Source organism: Aplysia californica, unplaced genomic scaffold, assembly GCF_000002075.1.
Source record: "Aplysia californica isolate F4 #8 unplaced genomic scaffold, AplCal3.0 scaffold00027, whole genome shotgun sequence".
Taxonomy (NCBI): Eukaryota; Metazoa; Mollusca; class Gastropoda; order Aplysiida; family Aplysiidae; genus Aplysia; species Aplysia californica.
The window spans coordinates 2,063,948-2,078,253 of NW_004797297.1; the positions used below are offsets into that span (position 1 = coordinate 2,063,948).

A 14,306-nucleotide genomic window follows, 5' to 3' on the forward strand; every position below is an offset into this window, starting at 1 on the left:
TGATGATGAGGATGATGATGATGATGATGATGATGATGATGATGATGATGATGATGATGATGATGATGATGATGATGATGATGATGATGGTGATGGATGAAAAACATATCTATTTGTAGCTGGCAGTACTTTTAACTCATGCCAAATGCCTTATAAGAAGAAACAAACTTGTTGTCTGTTGTTCAGGTGAACGTGATCAACTCCCAGAACCATGGGGCAGTGGAGATTTGCGCCGTCAAGGAGTACATCACCCTTCTCCGCCACTTTATCTCTCTGTCTCTGGACAACCTGCCAGTCTGGAAGAACTTGTTGAAGATGATGGCCTCCGATGTGGAGGAGGAGGCGGAGGCGGCCGGGAAGTGTTTGAGGACGCTCACAGATCGGTCGGAGGAGGTGGGAATAAGGTACGTTAAATATGGATATAACGGCCTTGAACATCTAGCTCTCACTTCACTGGCAAAACTGACGGCAAAAGAGGCAGGGGTAGTCCCAGAGCAAGGTACTTGGAGTGTCTAGACAGATAGGAGATGGGGAAAGATCAGAATAATAGCAGCTTTTTTTAGAGCATTCTTGAGAAAAAAAATGGATGGAGAGCCATGGTCGCCGATGTCTGTTGCAGATATGGCGCTTGATGAAGATGTGACGTCATAAGTCTAATTTATTGTGCTACGATGTAGGATATCTACTGTAAGGGAGTAATTGGCATCTATGGCTTATAGTCGAGGTACTTCATATGGACTCATGAACTTTCTGTTTTTTTCTTAAGTAAATACATATGGTCGCCTTTAAGTTAAGCGGGCTAACCCAGATTTCGGGGATTTCCAGAAATCTTGACCTACACCAAAAGTGGGTATTGCCCCACCTATAGTAGAAGTTTGGTTTCATTGGTGTCTAAATTTGTTTGGTTATAGAGAAAACACTTCATGTCTTTTAAAGAAACTGAACAAGGGTCGAAAACTTTAACTTCGATTTTCTCAAAACAACATTTTTCGAGATAGCCCCCCTTGTGCTTGAATGCGACCATAATATATTATTATGGTTGTTGTCTGTGACTTGAAGCTTCAAAGTCTTTGCCTTGCTTGCAAAAGTCATGAGTTCGATTACCTCGGGGTTGGGGTGGAGGACTGAGAGAGGTTTTTCATTATGCACTTATGTACGTCTTCCTGTTGAGACATTTTTCCCACGCATCCAAGGTGGCTCTGACGTCTAGGTTTGGCAGTTTCTGCATTTAACATGAATGAGTTGTGTTGACAAGTCAAAACACTCTATCAACAATTTTAGTTTATTAATATAGACACAATCTCTATATATAATGACCTCGGTAGGTCTTCTTGTAGATTGATGTAATTATCATTAAATTTGGTGATTTCAGCAGTTATTTTTAAGGAAACAAAGGTTTTATCATTATTTGTTTAAAGAAATATATCAAATGCAAGTGTATATGTGTGTAGTAAGATGGTCAGTTCCATGTTTCTCTAACATGAAAAGCATTATTCTCATTTATTGATAAGATTTAAGGTTTTTATGATATCTCAATGCCGAGCACCAGTCATACCCCGCCCTCCCAAACTTCTTCTCTATGTAGTCTCCTCTTTTCAAATCTCAAACTAATATCAAGAGGAGAATATTTCATTTGCATTTCAAAGTCGAGGAAATAACTTTTTTAAACAGCTGTTAGTTGAAATATTTTAGCTTAGTTTAGTTCCAACACAGTTTCAATATTTCATAAGAGCAGCAATTATAATGTTATTTTTACAATGTGTTGCCTATCTTTAAATTGAAATGATTCCAGTTGTTTTATGCTAAATCTTAAAAATTTTCTGTTTGAAAATTAGCCCTGAGTGGAGAGCATTCTATGACAATGGCGGCGTTCCAGTGGTGGTAAAAGTGGCCAAAAGTACCCTGCAAGACTACGCCAAAATCCCGGCGTTTCAAACTCTCCTCAATGTGATTGAGCGCTCTGAAGTTCAGGTGAAATATGACGTTTTTTCCTTCCCTTACACATCTGGCATAGGCCTGTACATGTCTTCTACTTTAAATTTGTTTCTGTAAGTGCTTTTACATGCAGTGAAGGAATGAACTGGGTTTTTTTTTTCAAAGGCTTTGTCTGGGTGTTGAATGGAGTACAAAGCTGGTGGTGTTTGGAGGCCTTTCTCTTTTGGAAGGGGTGGAAAGAGGTCTTTGAGAGAGGAAGAAGACAATATTTGGTTTCTGATTTATGCACCAAATCTCTTTAAACTCAAAAGTAGCGATGCTATTGCAGTGGTTGTTGTGCTTGAAAATATAAATGTGCTCTGTGTAGTGAAAAAATTGTCTATCACAACAATTAAAATATGAATCAAGTAATGGTTTTTACTCTCTTTATGCAGACTTGCACGATTTTTATGGGTTTGTTTTGTGTTCTAAAATTCAAGGGGAAAATTTGTTTTTGGCAGATGGGTAGAGTAGGCAAAAAGTGGGATAAGCAGGCTCAGGTTTGAATCCTATAATACCCTTTCATTGTGGCTTGACAGAAACTCGCTTGTCTGCTTTGGGTTCTCTAGTTGGTATGGGTTGAAAACCCCTTTTACTTAAACTTTGTGGCTTAGACCCATCTCTGATAGGGTCATTATTACAGTTGTTTGATATCATGAAAAGGGATGTGAGACTAGAAAAAAGCCCTGAATAAAATGGTAAAAACGGGTAGTAAGTAAGTAAGTAAATATTGTAAAGTATTGCCTTAATGATTGAGGAGCAGCATTTTAGTTCAGAGATTAGTGATTTTACGAGATCTTTCATTCCAGGAACAACTGGTGTCGTCTGGCGGCATTCCAGCATTTGTGAAACTGCTCAAGTCTTCCAACAATTATGCTGTGCAGTTGTCTGCAGAAGTGATCCGAGAGCTGGCAAAGAAGGAAGACTTTGCAGAGCTGTTATCCCAGAACCAAGCTATTCCAGCTTTGCATAAGGCATGAAGCATATTTCTCAATGAACCATTTTTTAGCATGTATATCAAGATTGTATTTATATACTTGGCAGTGGTGAGAAAATCCATGAAAAGGCAATGTTTTACTCTGAAAAGAAAATATCTATATTGGCTTTAAAAAAATACCACCTAACTGTTGTTTTTCAAGTTTTCCCATTTAAATAAAAATGTTTTGGAAATGACACATATGTGAGGACATAATATATAAGGACACATATGGTAGGTTTTAGTTTTATCTTGATTTTAATACTGTTTTCATGTCAGAAATTGGTAAGGATTATAACTTTGATGTTTCTGAAAGCTGTTCGCTCCTGTCCTGGAACATCACCGTACTTGATAAGATCTATTCTTACCAAATGATCTTGAGAAATTTTTTGCATTGATCTAGTTCAATGGTGGGAAGTATAATTATTTCTGCTGACTTTCTGTTTGTCAGGTTCTCCAAACTGTCCATGATCCGGAAGTCTTGGTGCCAGTTGTCCAGGCTCTGGGGAATGTAGCCGAAACGTCGGCCAAGTTACGAGGCTCCATAGGGAGCACACAAGGACTTATTGCCAGTTTGGTCTCTCAGTTTGAGACGAACTCTCACCCCGGCTTGCTTCTGGCCTTGACAAATGCTGTCTCGGATATCGCTAAGGGGGATAAGGCCAACCAAAGTGCTTTCGTCAATGAGGGGATAACTCATCACATTGTTAATGTTGTAATGCATCAAATCAGGAACAAAGAAATTCAGGTGAGTTTTGAACTGAAAGAAGAAACATTATTACCTATTAAATCTGAAAAAATCTGTCTTTTTCATCCGATTATATATCATTATCATACATTTATTGTAATTATGCATCGTACAATTTCGTTCATTTTTAAACTGTAACTTATTAATTTGTCTTTGCTATAAGTTTTCATATTGTGATTTACACCATTGTCTGACAATTTATTTTGTCATTTCTCTTTTTCATATAGGCCAGTGCTGTGGAAGCAATTCATCGCCTTGCAGAAGCCAACAAACAAACACAGAAGGATCTTCTTGACAAAGGTGCTGAAAGACTGCTCATGCAGATGCTCAAGAAAAACAGGTACTTTAAATCTGTGTTATTGTTGATGTATTTAAGTTTTTGTTTATGACAGGTAGACTTGACCGAGGCAACATTTCATCAGAAACAGATTAGGACCATATTTGACACTATATGCTAGTTTTAAAAAAAGGGTTGACGTCACCAGGGTGCCCACCTATGGTCAAGGCGAAGTATATATGAGAGACAAACTTTTATCCTTCTATAAATTACATCAATAAAAGTGGAGCTCTATATTCATCTTACCTTTGATTTGTCAGACTCCCTGAGAATAATATTTAACTTCACTGAAATTAAGTACTGAGTTTGATTCAAAGGTCTTATGTTTGTTTTTCTCTTAAAGTCGTAGTTATGGATATATTATTTTCTCTCTCTCTCTCTCTTTCTGCAGGGCAGAGGCCTTACAAGAAAAAACAGCAATGGCTTTATGGGCACTTGCCGGTGAAAACATTGATGAAAGACGCGAGATGGCAAATGGAATTGGGGTGCAAATGCTCATTGAGTTTGTGAACTCCATGTCTGAAAATCTGCACTACATTGGCTCTGAGGGCCTCGGAGTGCTAGCACAGGGTCCTCTGAATCAACAGACTCTCATAGCGAACGCCAACGGAATCCACCCATTGGTGCGGCTCATGAAATCCCATCAAGAACACATTGTCCGCAGTGTCATCAGAACCATAAGGTACGTCCTACAGTGTCGTGACATTGACCATTATGATTTTATAGAAAGACTGATGAATATAAGTGCTAATGAATACAGAACCAGGTCCAATACGAGAGAGGATTTTATGAGAAATTTGATACTGACATTGATGGGCTTATTTAAGGAGCACCATACGTTAATCCATTATTATGTGACTTAGAAACAAATGGAGCTATTCATTTACTCCAAACCTTCAGATTGTCTTTGAAATCAAAATTGTGAGGCTTAAATTTATATAATCATGATTTCTGCACTTCGTGGCCTGTTTATATAATAAAAAATGAATTTTAAGTCCAAAATATGAGAGCGTTCATAAGAAATATTGTCTTGAAGATCATTTGGCTGTCTTAAAATGGATAAATATTTCAATTACAATTTCATTAACAGCAGGTAATAATTTCAGCTTGTCAAGTTTGCAAACTTTATCTTGAATTTAGAATTGATGATTTAAGATATATTGCCAAGAAACATTCCGATAACCGATAACTCTCCGCTGAGTCACTGTACTGATTGTATTATGTAATAATTTATGGTACTGAAATAACTAGCAAACTACAACTACTATTATCTATTCCTCCCCCCGTAACCTCTTCCCCTTCAGATATTTGTGTGTGGGTGTTGGGTGTGTCCCTCACGAGAAAAACCAGAACACCATTTCCCAGTCACGTGGGATCAAGTTCCTGGTGGCTCTCATGGTGCACTCGGCTAACGAGGAAGTCCAGGTGGAAGCTGCTTTTACACTAGGCTGTGTGTCTTTAGGTATGTTTAAGTTAACGCTGCCCCTAACCAGCATGCCAAATGTAGTGGTTAGTGTCTTTGTCTTTCACACCAAGGATGCAAGTTAATATGTGCGCTGGATATATATTTTATAAACTAGCTCTGTCTTTTTGGTTAAATATGTATTTGACACAGACCTGCAAAGCTTTCTCAGGCATGGTGGGAACAGCCGCTTCCTAACGTAAATGGTGTTTGTAGGGTCAATGCTCCTGCTAGTTTATGTAATGTTATGCCAGCTAGAAAATATTTGATCTCTTGGTGGACAAGAACTCTCTTATTATGGGTTTCTTCTCCAAATACCCCCCCCCCCTTCCCAGGCAGTTTATTTGTATGTTTTTGGTGCGAAGTAAAGTTTGCAAAATGTCTGTCTCAGGAATCTCACATTGGACTCTGCAGCAAGGAATTCTATCTCTACAACTTTTATTTGATGGTGCACCTGGCATTAAAATCACTTTGCTATCATTGCCATTCCTTCCTCCAAAAAGGTTAGGTTATTTATATTCCCTTTTCTAAAAGACAGAAAGTCTATTACTTCTGCAAGGTGGAGTCATGTTGAGAGGATGTTCCATGATTTTTTTTAAATGGAAGAAAGGGAGGTGGAGAATAGACAGTGTGGCTGAAAAGTCGAGAGCAATACATGTAATATAATTCATCAGCCAGATTCCAGAGTGGCAGGTGAATATTTGATTTTGAGTTGAGGATGAGTATGGAGTTGTGTGTCTTACCAAATGTGTATTTTAAAAGAATTTCTTATTTTCCTCAGGAAATAAGGACATCTTAGATGAAATTTTTCAAAGTGCTGATTTCAGCTATGTACGAATCTTGAAAATGCTGTACTCTCGACAACCTATCGTACGACTATTGGCTGGATCAGCCTTGGCAGCTTTTGCGTACAACAACCTCCAACAACAGAAGGAAATTGCAGAGCAGGGCGGAGTTCGCTTCGATTGCTTTGTCCCTTTCCTGCAGTCAGATGACGAGTTCTATCGGTGCAATGCAGCCTATCAGGTAATCCCTGAGATTATCTACAAACTATCTTTACTATAACAAGGAGTACTTCAGTTGTTATTTAAACTAATTTACTGGTGGGATGGATTGGATATATTGTTATATATAAAGAGGATTGCTCTCTGAATTGATAACCTAAAAGACTACTTTTTTTATGTTTCGAGGGAAGAGAGTGTGACAAACTAAAACGAAATAAGGGCCAAAGATCAGTCTCGAATTTGTTCAAGATAACTGGCTTAGTGGTTTTCACAATTTGGTTGACTCTGAAACAGCATAACTTTTAAAAGGCTTCCCACAAACCTGACAGATTCACAACTTATACAAGATCTTGTGGAAAAATTCTGGATGACGCGTATTTTACTCCGTCTCGAGTCAGGGTCGAATTGGCAATATTTTACTGAAAATGTTATAATGGAATTAATAGAAAACTTTAAAAAAATCAAAGCAGAGGAAATAGCCTGCACTAACCACCTGTGTGGAGGGACAAAATGAGAAAAAAACAACTTCTCAAAAGGTTGTAAATTTTAAAAACTCCTTTGACGTAAGCATGTGTAATATTCGAGGTCGGTTACTTTAGCCTGCCAGTCAGGGCAGGGCCAATCTGGGCAGTGTGGAAAACATTCTCCGTGAAAGACAGAGAAACAGGACAAAGGTTAAATTTCCCCCCCATGGAAATTGGATAACATTTTCTACATGCAAGATAAAGATTCTGATCGTTCAACCAAGATTGCCAGTATAATTGATACTTTAAAATTTCCTGTCCCAGGTTGTCATACTGGCTCGGATAATTCCAAATGAGGAGCAAGCCAAGTCCTCAGCGGCAGGCATCAAACTATTGGTGGATCTGCTACAGGACTCACAGTCTGAAGAGGTTCAGGCCCTGGCAGCAGACTGTGTGGCCAGCCTGAGTCATACCAGGGCAGGTACAGAGACGTTAGCTGACTGTAACACATGCTGTGAACTGTACAAAACTGTTCTTCTTCTTCTTCATAGGCTACATCAGAAACAAATATTAGCAGTCATGGTTTGCCTCACATTTGTCTGCTTGGCTGCTCTCCAAAGACTTCATACCTGTATTATCATGGTCTTTTCCCATTGCCCATCTGTTGGATTTCTCTTAGTGGAGTGCAAGGGAGCAGTTACGTTCCATAAACATTATCTGATTATTTTGTTTTAAAAAAAATAAAAAATCCATACTTAATTCCTTCAAGGCTGTTTCAAAGGCTGAGTCACAGCTTCCCCTACTGCCTCAAATTGTCAAGGCTCTGGACTGACATTGACTAAAATAGAAATTAATTTTAAAAGACCAAGGCTCCTCTCAGACTTACTGTACGACTTGTAAGAACATTCTGCATGTTAGCCCAGTTCAAAACCAATTGTGGTGCAAAGACTGGCTTCATCTGAGAGAAAGATAACGAAAAACGAAAAGAAGAAGGAAAAGAAAAAAGAAGTCACATTTTATGATTTTGTCATGAGCTCACTAAAACATTAAGTTTACTACATATTTGATTATGCAGAAAAGATTTATTAGTAAATTGAAGATAAAATTGTGCAAATTCAATAAATAGTCAACTAATGTTCAATAGTTCAATACAGATTTACCCATTAAATACAGATATATATATATATATATATATATATATATATATAATAGTCCTATAACTATTCAATGGTTGGAAGAGAATTTCCCGATTCTTTATTGATGTATGTTGTGGCCTGTCTCTGTGACCAGGTGTGCCTGCTGCTATTGTGGCTATCAATGCTGTGGACTACTTGTGCCAGCTTCTCTTGTCCCAGGCGGAGCAAGTGCGGGGAAACGCCGCCATAGCTTTGGGTTACTTGTCACATGATCACAAAGGCGAACGGCTTATGTTACACAAGTGAGTGACCATTGTCAGATTTTATAATTTTATAATTATGTACGACTTACTTTATTTTTGTTGTTGTTTCCTTCTGCTGGTACTGGTGAATGTTGTGTGTGTGTGTGTGTGTGTGTGTGTGTGTGTGTGTGTGTGGGGGGGGGGGGGGGTAACAATTGTCTGTCAGCTGCCGGTGTTGGAGGAGGGTCAGGTCGTGGGATCTGATGGTTGCCTTTACATAGTCCTTCCAGGGACATCATTTTCTCCCTCTGTTTCTGTGACCAGAACGCCTTTTGTTGTACTCTTGTAGTCATAGTGCTGGTTGGTCTATGAGATCAGTTCTGAGAGGTGGCCAAACCAGTTTATTCTCCGTCGTTCCATATGGTGGGTCCTCCCTGTTCAGGATCTGGTCTCTCCTGGACTTGTTTGTTGCTCTTCTCAGACATTTCATCTTGTGTGTGGTCAGTTTCTCCTCCAAGTTTGATGTTGAAAGAAAACGTATTTGAATGATGTATTCCTCACTTTCATTCATTTTAGTTTGAGAAGTTAGATTTTTTTTAAATGGTTGAGAGCCTAGTTCAATTTTAAAACTCAACAAGGTTTATGTGTCAGTGCTGGAATGTTCTTCTACCTTGAATCTGACAGTTATGACAAAGAAGTACAGTCCAGTACACCCGTAACAAAACAGGCAGGATGCTGTGATCTTTTCTTAATGTATGAATTTCACTATGTTCATGCTTTAGATACAAAGAATACATGTATTTGATAGTGTTTGAGTGCGTGAAATCTGCAACTTGCACTGTATGCTTCCGCGGAATCCGAGAATGTTTCTGAGTGTTCTCAGAGGGTCTGCTGGGGTAATAATAGTTGTAAAGCGCATAGAGCATGCTCTTGAGCATGGATATGCGCTATGTAAATGCAATTATTATTATAATTATTATTAAGTACATATGTATTAAAATTAAAGCAAAAATTCATGACCTGAAAATCTGTTCACTGTGTGCGTGTTTCTTTAATTATATGCATGTTAGACGATACATATCATGTATAGATTACATTTTTTATTGATCTCAGAAGGGCAATTTGGATTACAATGTAAAACATACATATACATAAATACATTATTATAGATACATACATACTTAAATACATATACATAAATACGCAATACTACACCAGAACAGAACAATTTCACAACCATGCCATTGCTGGTCGCCACTGTGCAGCGCCTTGTTTTTTTAGCTTGGGTTGTCGTGTCTTGCTCAGGGACACCCCAGTGACCACCCACTTAACCCCATGTTAACGACACTTACTATATGGCGACTAATAGAGCTTTTGATCTAATGTGACACCCACTCAATATATAACAGAATACTAGATGGCCAACATGCTTCTGTTCCCTCAGGTGCCGTAATGACCCATACCTTATGAAAGTGATAAAGTATTACACCAAGCGTATTCGCCTCGCAACGACGTTCAATGAAGGCTGGCAGCACTACAGGAAAGTTGGACTGCCACCAATTCCGTGAGTGTCATGAGGACAGAGAAGTCCATTTTAATAGTATAGTATAGCATACAGCGAACTTATTGTAGGAAATGTTTTTGTGTTTTGCACCTTTAACGCAGTTTAAATCAGCCAGGAAGTGGGCAGCTTCAACCTTGCCTTAAAATGCCAACTTGGTTATGTGAAGAAAGACAGAGACACCCCATAAAATTTCTTCTCCATCCGGATGGAAATTGATTTGAAATCCTCTGAGTGAGAGGCAGAGAATTTTCCCATTACTTTTCAGATGCTGGTTCTTGTTAGGACCTTGATACTGTAGTTAATTCAAACCAAGAATCTTATTCATGTTACTTTACTATGAAAACATTGTATGGTAAAGGTAACCAACAAACAGGTACATCTCCATTTGAGTTTCTCTTTCTTTTTTTTTTTTAATCTTGTCTCCATTTTCAGAGCATGTCCTTTTCTTTAAAACGTAAAGTAGGCCTATCATGAGGGTTTTGTTCTTGGTATTACATATGATAAAATAAGTACTCTTGACATTCCCCCCCCCCCCCCCCCCCCTCCGTGTGTGCCGCACTCTTTGTTTTGTCACTGGAAACTGTACAGTAAAGTGTTTGCTCTAGTGTTTGATCAGAGGAGTGTGTACTTTACATAACTCATTTTTTGAACTGCAGCTTGAACTTTCAGTCGTGATGAATAATGACCTTGAGATATTCCTGTTACAAAACCCAGAGCAGCATGAGTCATGGCCCTGTCTTCCTTCTTCTCCTTGTTCTTCTTCCTCAACCTTATGCCCTGTCTTAACTGATCCGTCAAGTGCACCTAAATACTCGTAGTTATATAAGTGGATTTGCATGATTTTGTTGTAGGCTTCCGAATTTATTGTAGTACCGTACATGAAACATATCATGTATATCAAATAGAATGTCATTGTCATTTGTCAAAGATAGTTAAGCACAAATTTGAACAAAAGTTTCATGAATTACTGTGACAAATACCCAAGTTAGCCTCTTTTGTATTTGTAGCTAATGACCACTAGTTTCATGACAACAGTTTACATCTCTATGGATGTACATGACTTGTGTGTTTGTTATTGTCTATAATATTATACAATTAATAAATATAATGTGCTTGAAGTTTGTAACTGAAGGTTGTTGAAAATTGGGGAATGAAAGATTTTTAGGTTTATCATGTTCATAAATATAGCATGTGTTAGCGGAAGATGATTGGTTCAAAATAATATACATCGATGTATGAATGGCTTCTTGGTATTTGGTCAACTCTTGGTGGTGGGTTGACCCAGGTATCCTTGGTAAGAGAGTCTTTATGATAAATTAGGAAATGAGAAGAGAAGAGTAACATAACAACCTCTAGCCTTGCTCTGCAGATATAGGTCTGTCCCCTCTCCCCCATTACTGCTTTCAGGACACATAAGTGTCATTCGTTGAGCTACTATAAATATATTCTTTAAGTACAACTTTAATGAAGTGAATGTTCATACAGGTATTAAATTCTATCTTGTTACATTTAAGTTGTGGAATTAAATATAGTGCATGATAGCATTTGAGAATTTGTCTCACTGCTGTGCTCTTTGTAGAGGGGGGGAGGGGAGCTGTAAAACTGTGGTATGAACGTACTGGCCAAGACATTATTGTAAATTTAAGACCTGTGAGCACTTAACGTGAAGAGATACAAGACTGAATGTGATCGCTTAAAATGTTTTAACTGTTTCTATCACTGAAGTCGGACTCCCTACCAGACACTGCACAGCTTCTTTGACAAACCCTTTTTCTTACTATTCTGATCATATCTCTCTCTATATATATAATGTGCCACGTGTATAAGCTTGGGTGTGAGTGGTTGGCAGGTGCTCTGGTGTGGTTTGATCCTTCTTTCCTATCAAACATCTATCGTCCTTATCTCCACTTCTTCTTTTTTTATGTTTCTTACTCTCTTGTAACACCTCTAATCTTCTGGCGCTCATATGACCTTGTGCCGTTGCAAGCGCCGTAAAACTAAAACCTCTACTAAAACAAACAAAGCTTTGTTCTTGTCTCCCAGTGCTCTGTCACCCTCATTGTATTGATGCAAAGCTCTTCTCTCATCATTGTTGACAAAATCCAACTCCTCAGAGAGGGACGCCCTAGTCTTGTCAGAGGCCACGTCACCAGGGGGGACATCACAGTATTGAGCTTTGAAGACAGCGGATCGAAAGGCTCTCACTCTCATCTCAATGAAGACGGTGACACGACCTCCCGGTCATCTCGAGCCACCAATCACAGAGAATCTCTACACAACAGCCGTCTTTCCCTGGACAGTCAAAGATCTCACGCGTCAAGAATTTCCTTAATTCAGGCTGTTGAAGAAGGTTAAGTGTTTTCATTTTCTCACTTTAGATAAAACTTCAGTATTGAAAACTTTTTTGCTCAGCTTTTTAAAGTTGGTTCCCACAAAAATCCACTCAATTGGTATATATTCTAACAACAACAAGAAAAAATGATTTAATGCTGTTAGATGTGGACCAACATGAAAAGGCCAAGATGGAATAAATGTAAGTAAAAAGAGGCTGTCTGAAAAATGTTTCAGATTGTACGAAACAGTTCCTTGATGAACTGGACTGCCTGTTGTTTCTCTTCAGATCACATGACAAGCTTTAGTACCGACGGTCTCTTGAGTGCTGTTCCTTTAGGTACAAATGTTCCTTATCGAAGTATTACTAGGGTGGAATCCCGCCATTTACATGACGATTTATGTATTTTATTTCTATTTATATATATATATATTGTGTTTGACATTTTCCTGTAAGAAATATTGAGGCATTGGACGAATTTCCTTAAATCAAAACACTTCAAGGTATAATTTATCTTAGTTATGGATGCGCACAAGATAGCTGCACATACTTGTCTTTGTTTTCATCATGCTTGTTGTCAAGATTTCAAACAGTTTCACTGACTTGCAAATGAATCAGCACTGTAGATAATTTTTGAAGGTTTGGATGATTCCTGTGATTGTTGTTTGTACAGGGATACTTCTTTTTTTTTCAAATTGGTCAAGCTCAGGTTTTGAATCAATGTCTGTTTAAAAAAAAAAAAAAATTTGATATCCATTGTTACACATGTACCGGAATTGCATTATTTACCCTGTGGCTCATCTTTTACCCAGCCTACCTCAGTTCTCAAGAATGAGACAGTTGACTGACATCTTTTTTCTGATGTCTTCTTCATAAACTGGAAGTCAGTACATTGCCGTTTTCTACTGCGAAGTGGCTGGTATCAGAGGGCTTCTGTTTGTTATTAAGAACTGGATTATTCAAACCAATAAAAAGTTAAATTGCTTTTCTACAAAGCCTGTGCTACTTAAAAAATATGGGCTTGTGAACAATTTAAGTCCAGAGAGCTTCCAGCACAAGGTTTTTATATGTGTATAAACCTGATGTTTGGGGCAAAACTGAAAATCCCCGCACCTCATTTGATAAAGTAATGCTTCAAAAGCTTAAATATTTGACACAAAGATGCAATTGGTTTTGAAAATACAATAAAAATACTCCTCTAGCAAATGTTGGCTCAAACTCACAGGCTTGGTGGGGTTATTACTGAGCCTTAATGTTTTTTCTTCTTCGGTTAAATAGTAATTGTAATGATTGTAAATGTTTAGAGCTCCGGTCAACATACAGTCAAACTTGCTCCAATGGCCACCTGTATAAGACAATCACCTGTACAAACGGCCATTCCCCATTTCCTCCGCCTGTGTATTTTTTACATTATAACAATGACACTGTGTAAGCCATCCACCTGTGTAAGTCAACCAGGTCTCTCCTCGACAATGGGTGGCGTTCTTAGATAATTTCAACTGTCATAGATAATTTCCTGTCAGGGCCAACCTGGTATGAATGGGTTATTATAAAGCAAACTCATCAGCAAGACAGAAGTACATTATACATTTCATGTTTCTCCTCCTTAGGCCTATGATCAATTCCTTGTATAGTAGACAGTAAGCTTTTAATGGGGTTGAATAAAGCTAGTTTTCTTCTCTCAAATACTCAGAAGAATCTCTTTCTCTCTTTTTAATACAACGGGAAACAACAACTTTCAAGAAAATTGTTCCCTGGTTTGAAGCCGGATGTTTAAAAAAAAATTGTTCCTTGCACATTTTCATTTTCCAACATTTATTCTATCTATCCCCTCCCATTTAGTCATGTCACAAGGAAAATGGCAGAATTTAAATTCAAATCATTCAGGAAATAGGCTGCTTCCATTCTACCTGTCATGGCTAACTTGTACCCTGGCTTCTGGGATATTGCTGCAGAAAAATGAAGACGTCCAATAAAATACTTTTCCACTGATAGGAATTAAATGAATGCGTTTTGAGTGCAAATGGAGGAGCCAAACAGTAACTCCACAGACTCCAGTTAACAATC

General features: G+C 38.2%; 1 protein-coding gene across 1 annotated transcript in view; it reads left to right on the plus strand.

Annotated features, from left to right (window-relative positions):
• Positions 1-12,984, plus strand: part of LOC101846711 (ankyrin and armadillo repeat-containing protein) — a gene marked incomplete in the record, with an annotated part of 31,121 nt that extends 18,137 nt beyond the window's left edge. Inside the window, 12 exon segments of the mRNA XM_013090364.2 lie at positions 187-404; positions 1,836-1,971; positions 2,784-2,948; positions 3,402-3,698; positions 3,926-4,038; positions 4,427-4,717; positions 5,340-5,497; positions 6,279-6,523; positions 7,290-7,446; positions 8,256-8,403; positions 9,788-9,907; positions 12,022-12,984. Of these exon segments, the coding sequence (XP_012945818.1) occupies positions 187-404; positions 1,836-1,971; positions 2,784-2,948; positions 3,402-3,698; positions 3,926-4,038; positions 4,427-4,717; positions 5,340-5,497; positions 6,279-6,523; positions 7,290-7,446; positions 8,256-8,403; positions 9,788-9,907; positions 12,022-12,262 (2,289 nt within the window).
• Between the last annotated feature and the right edge of the window lie 1,322 nt (positions 12,985-14,306).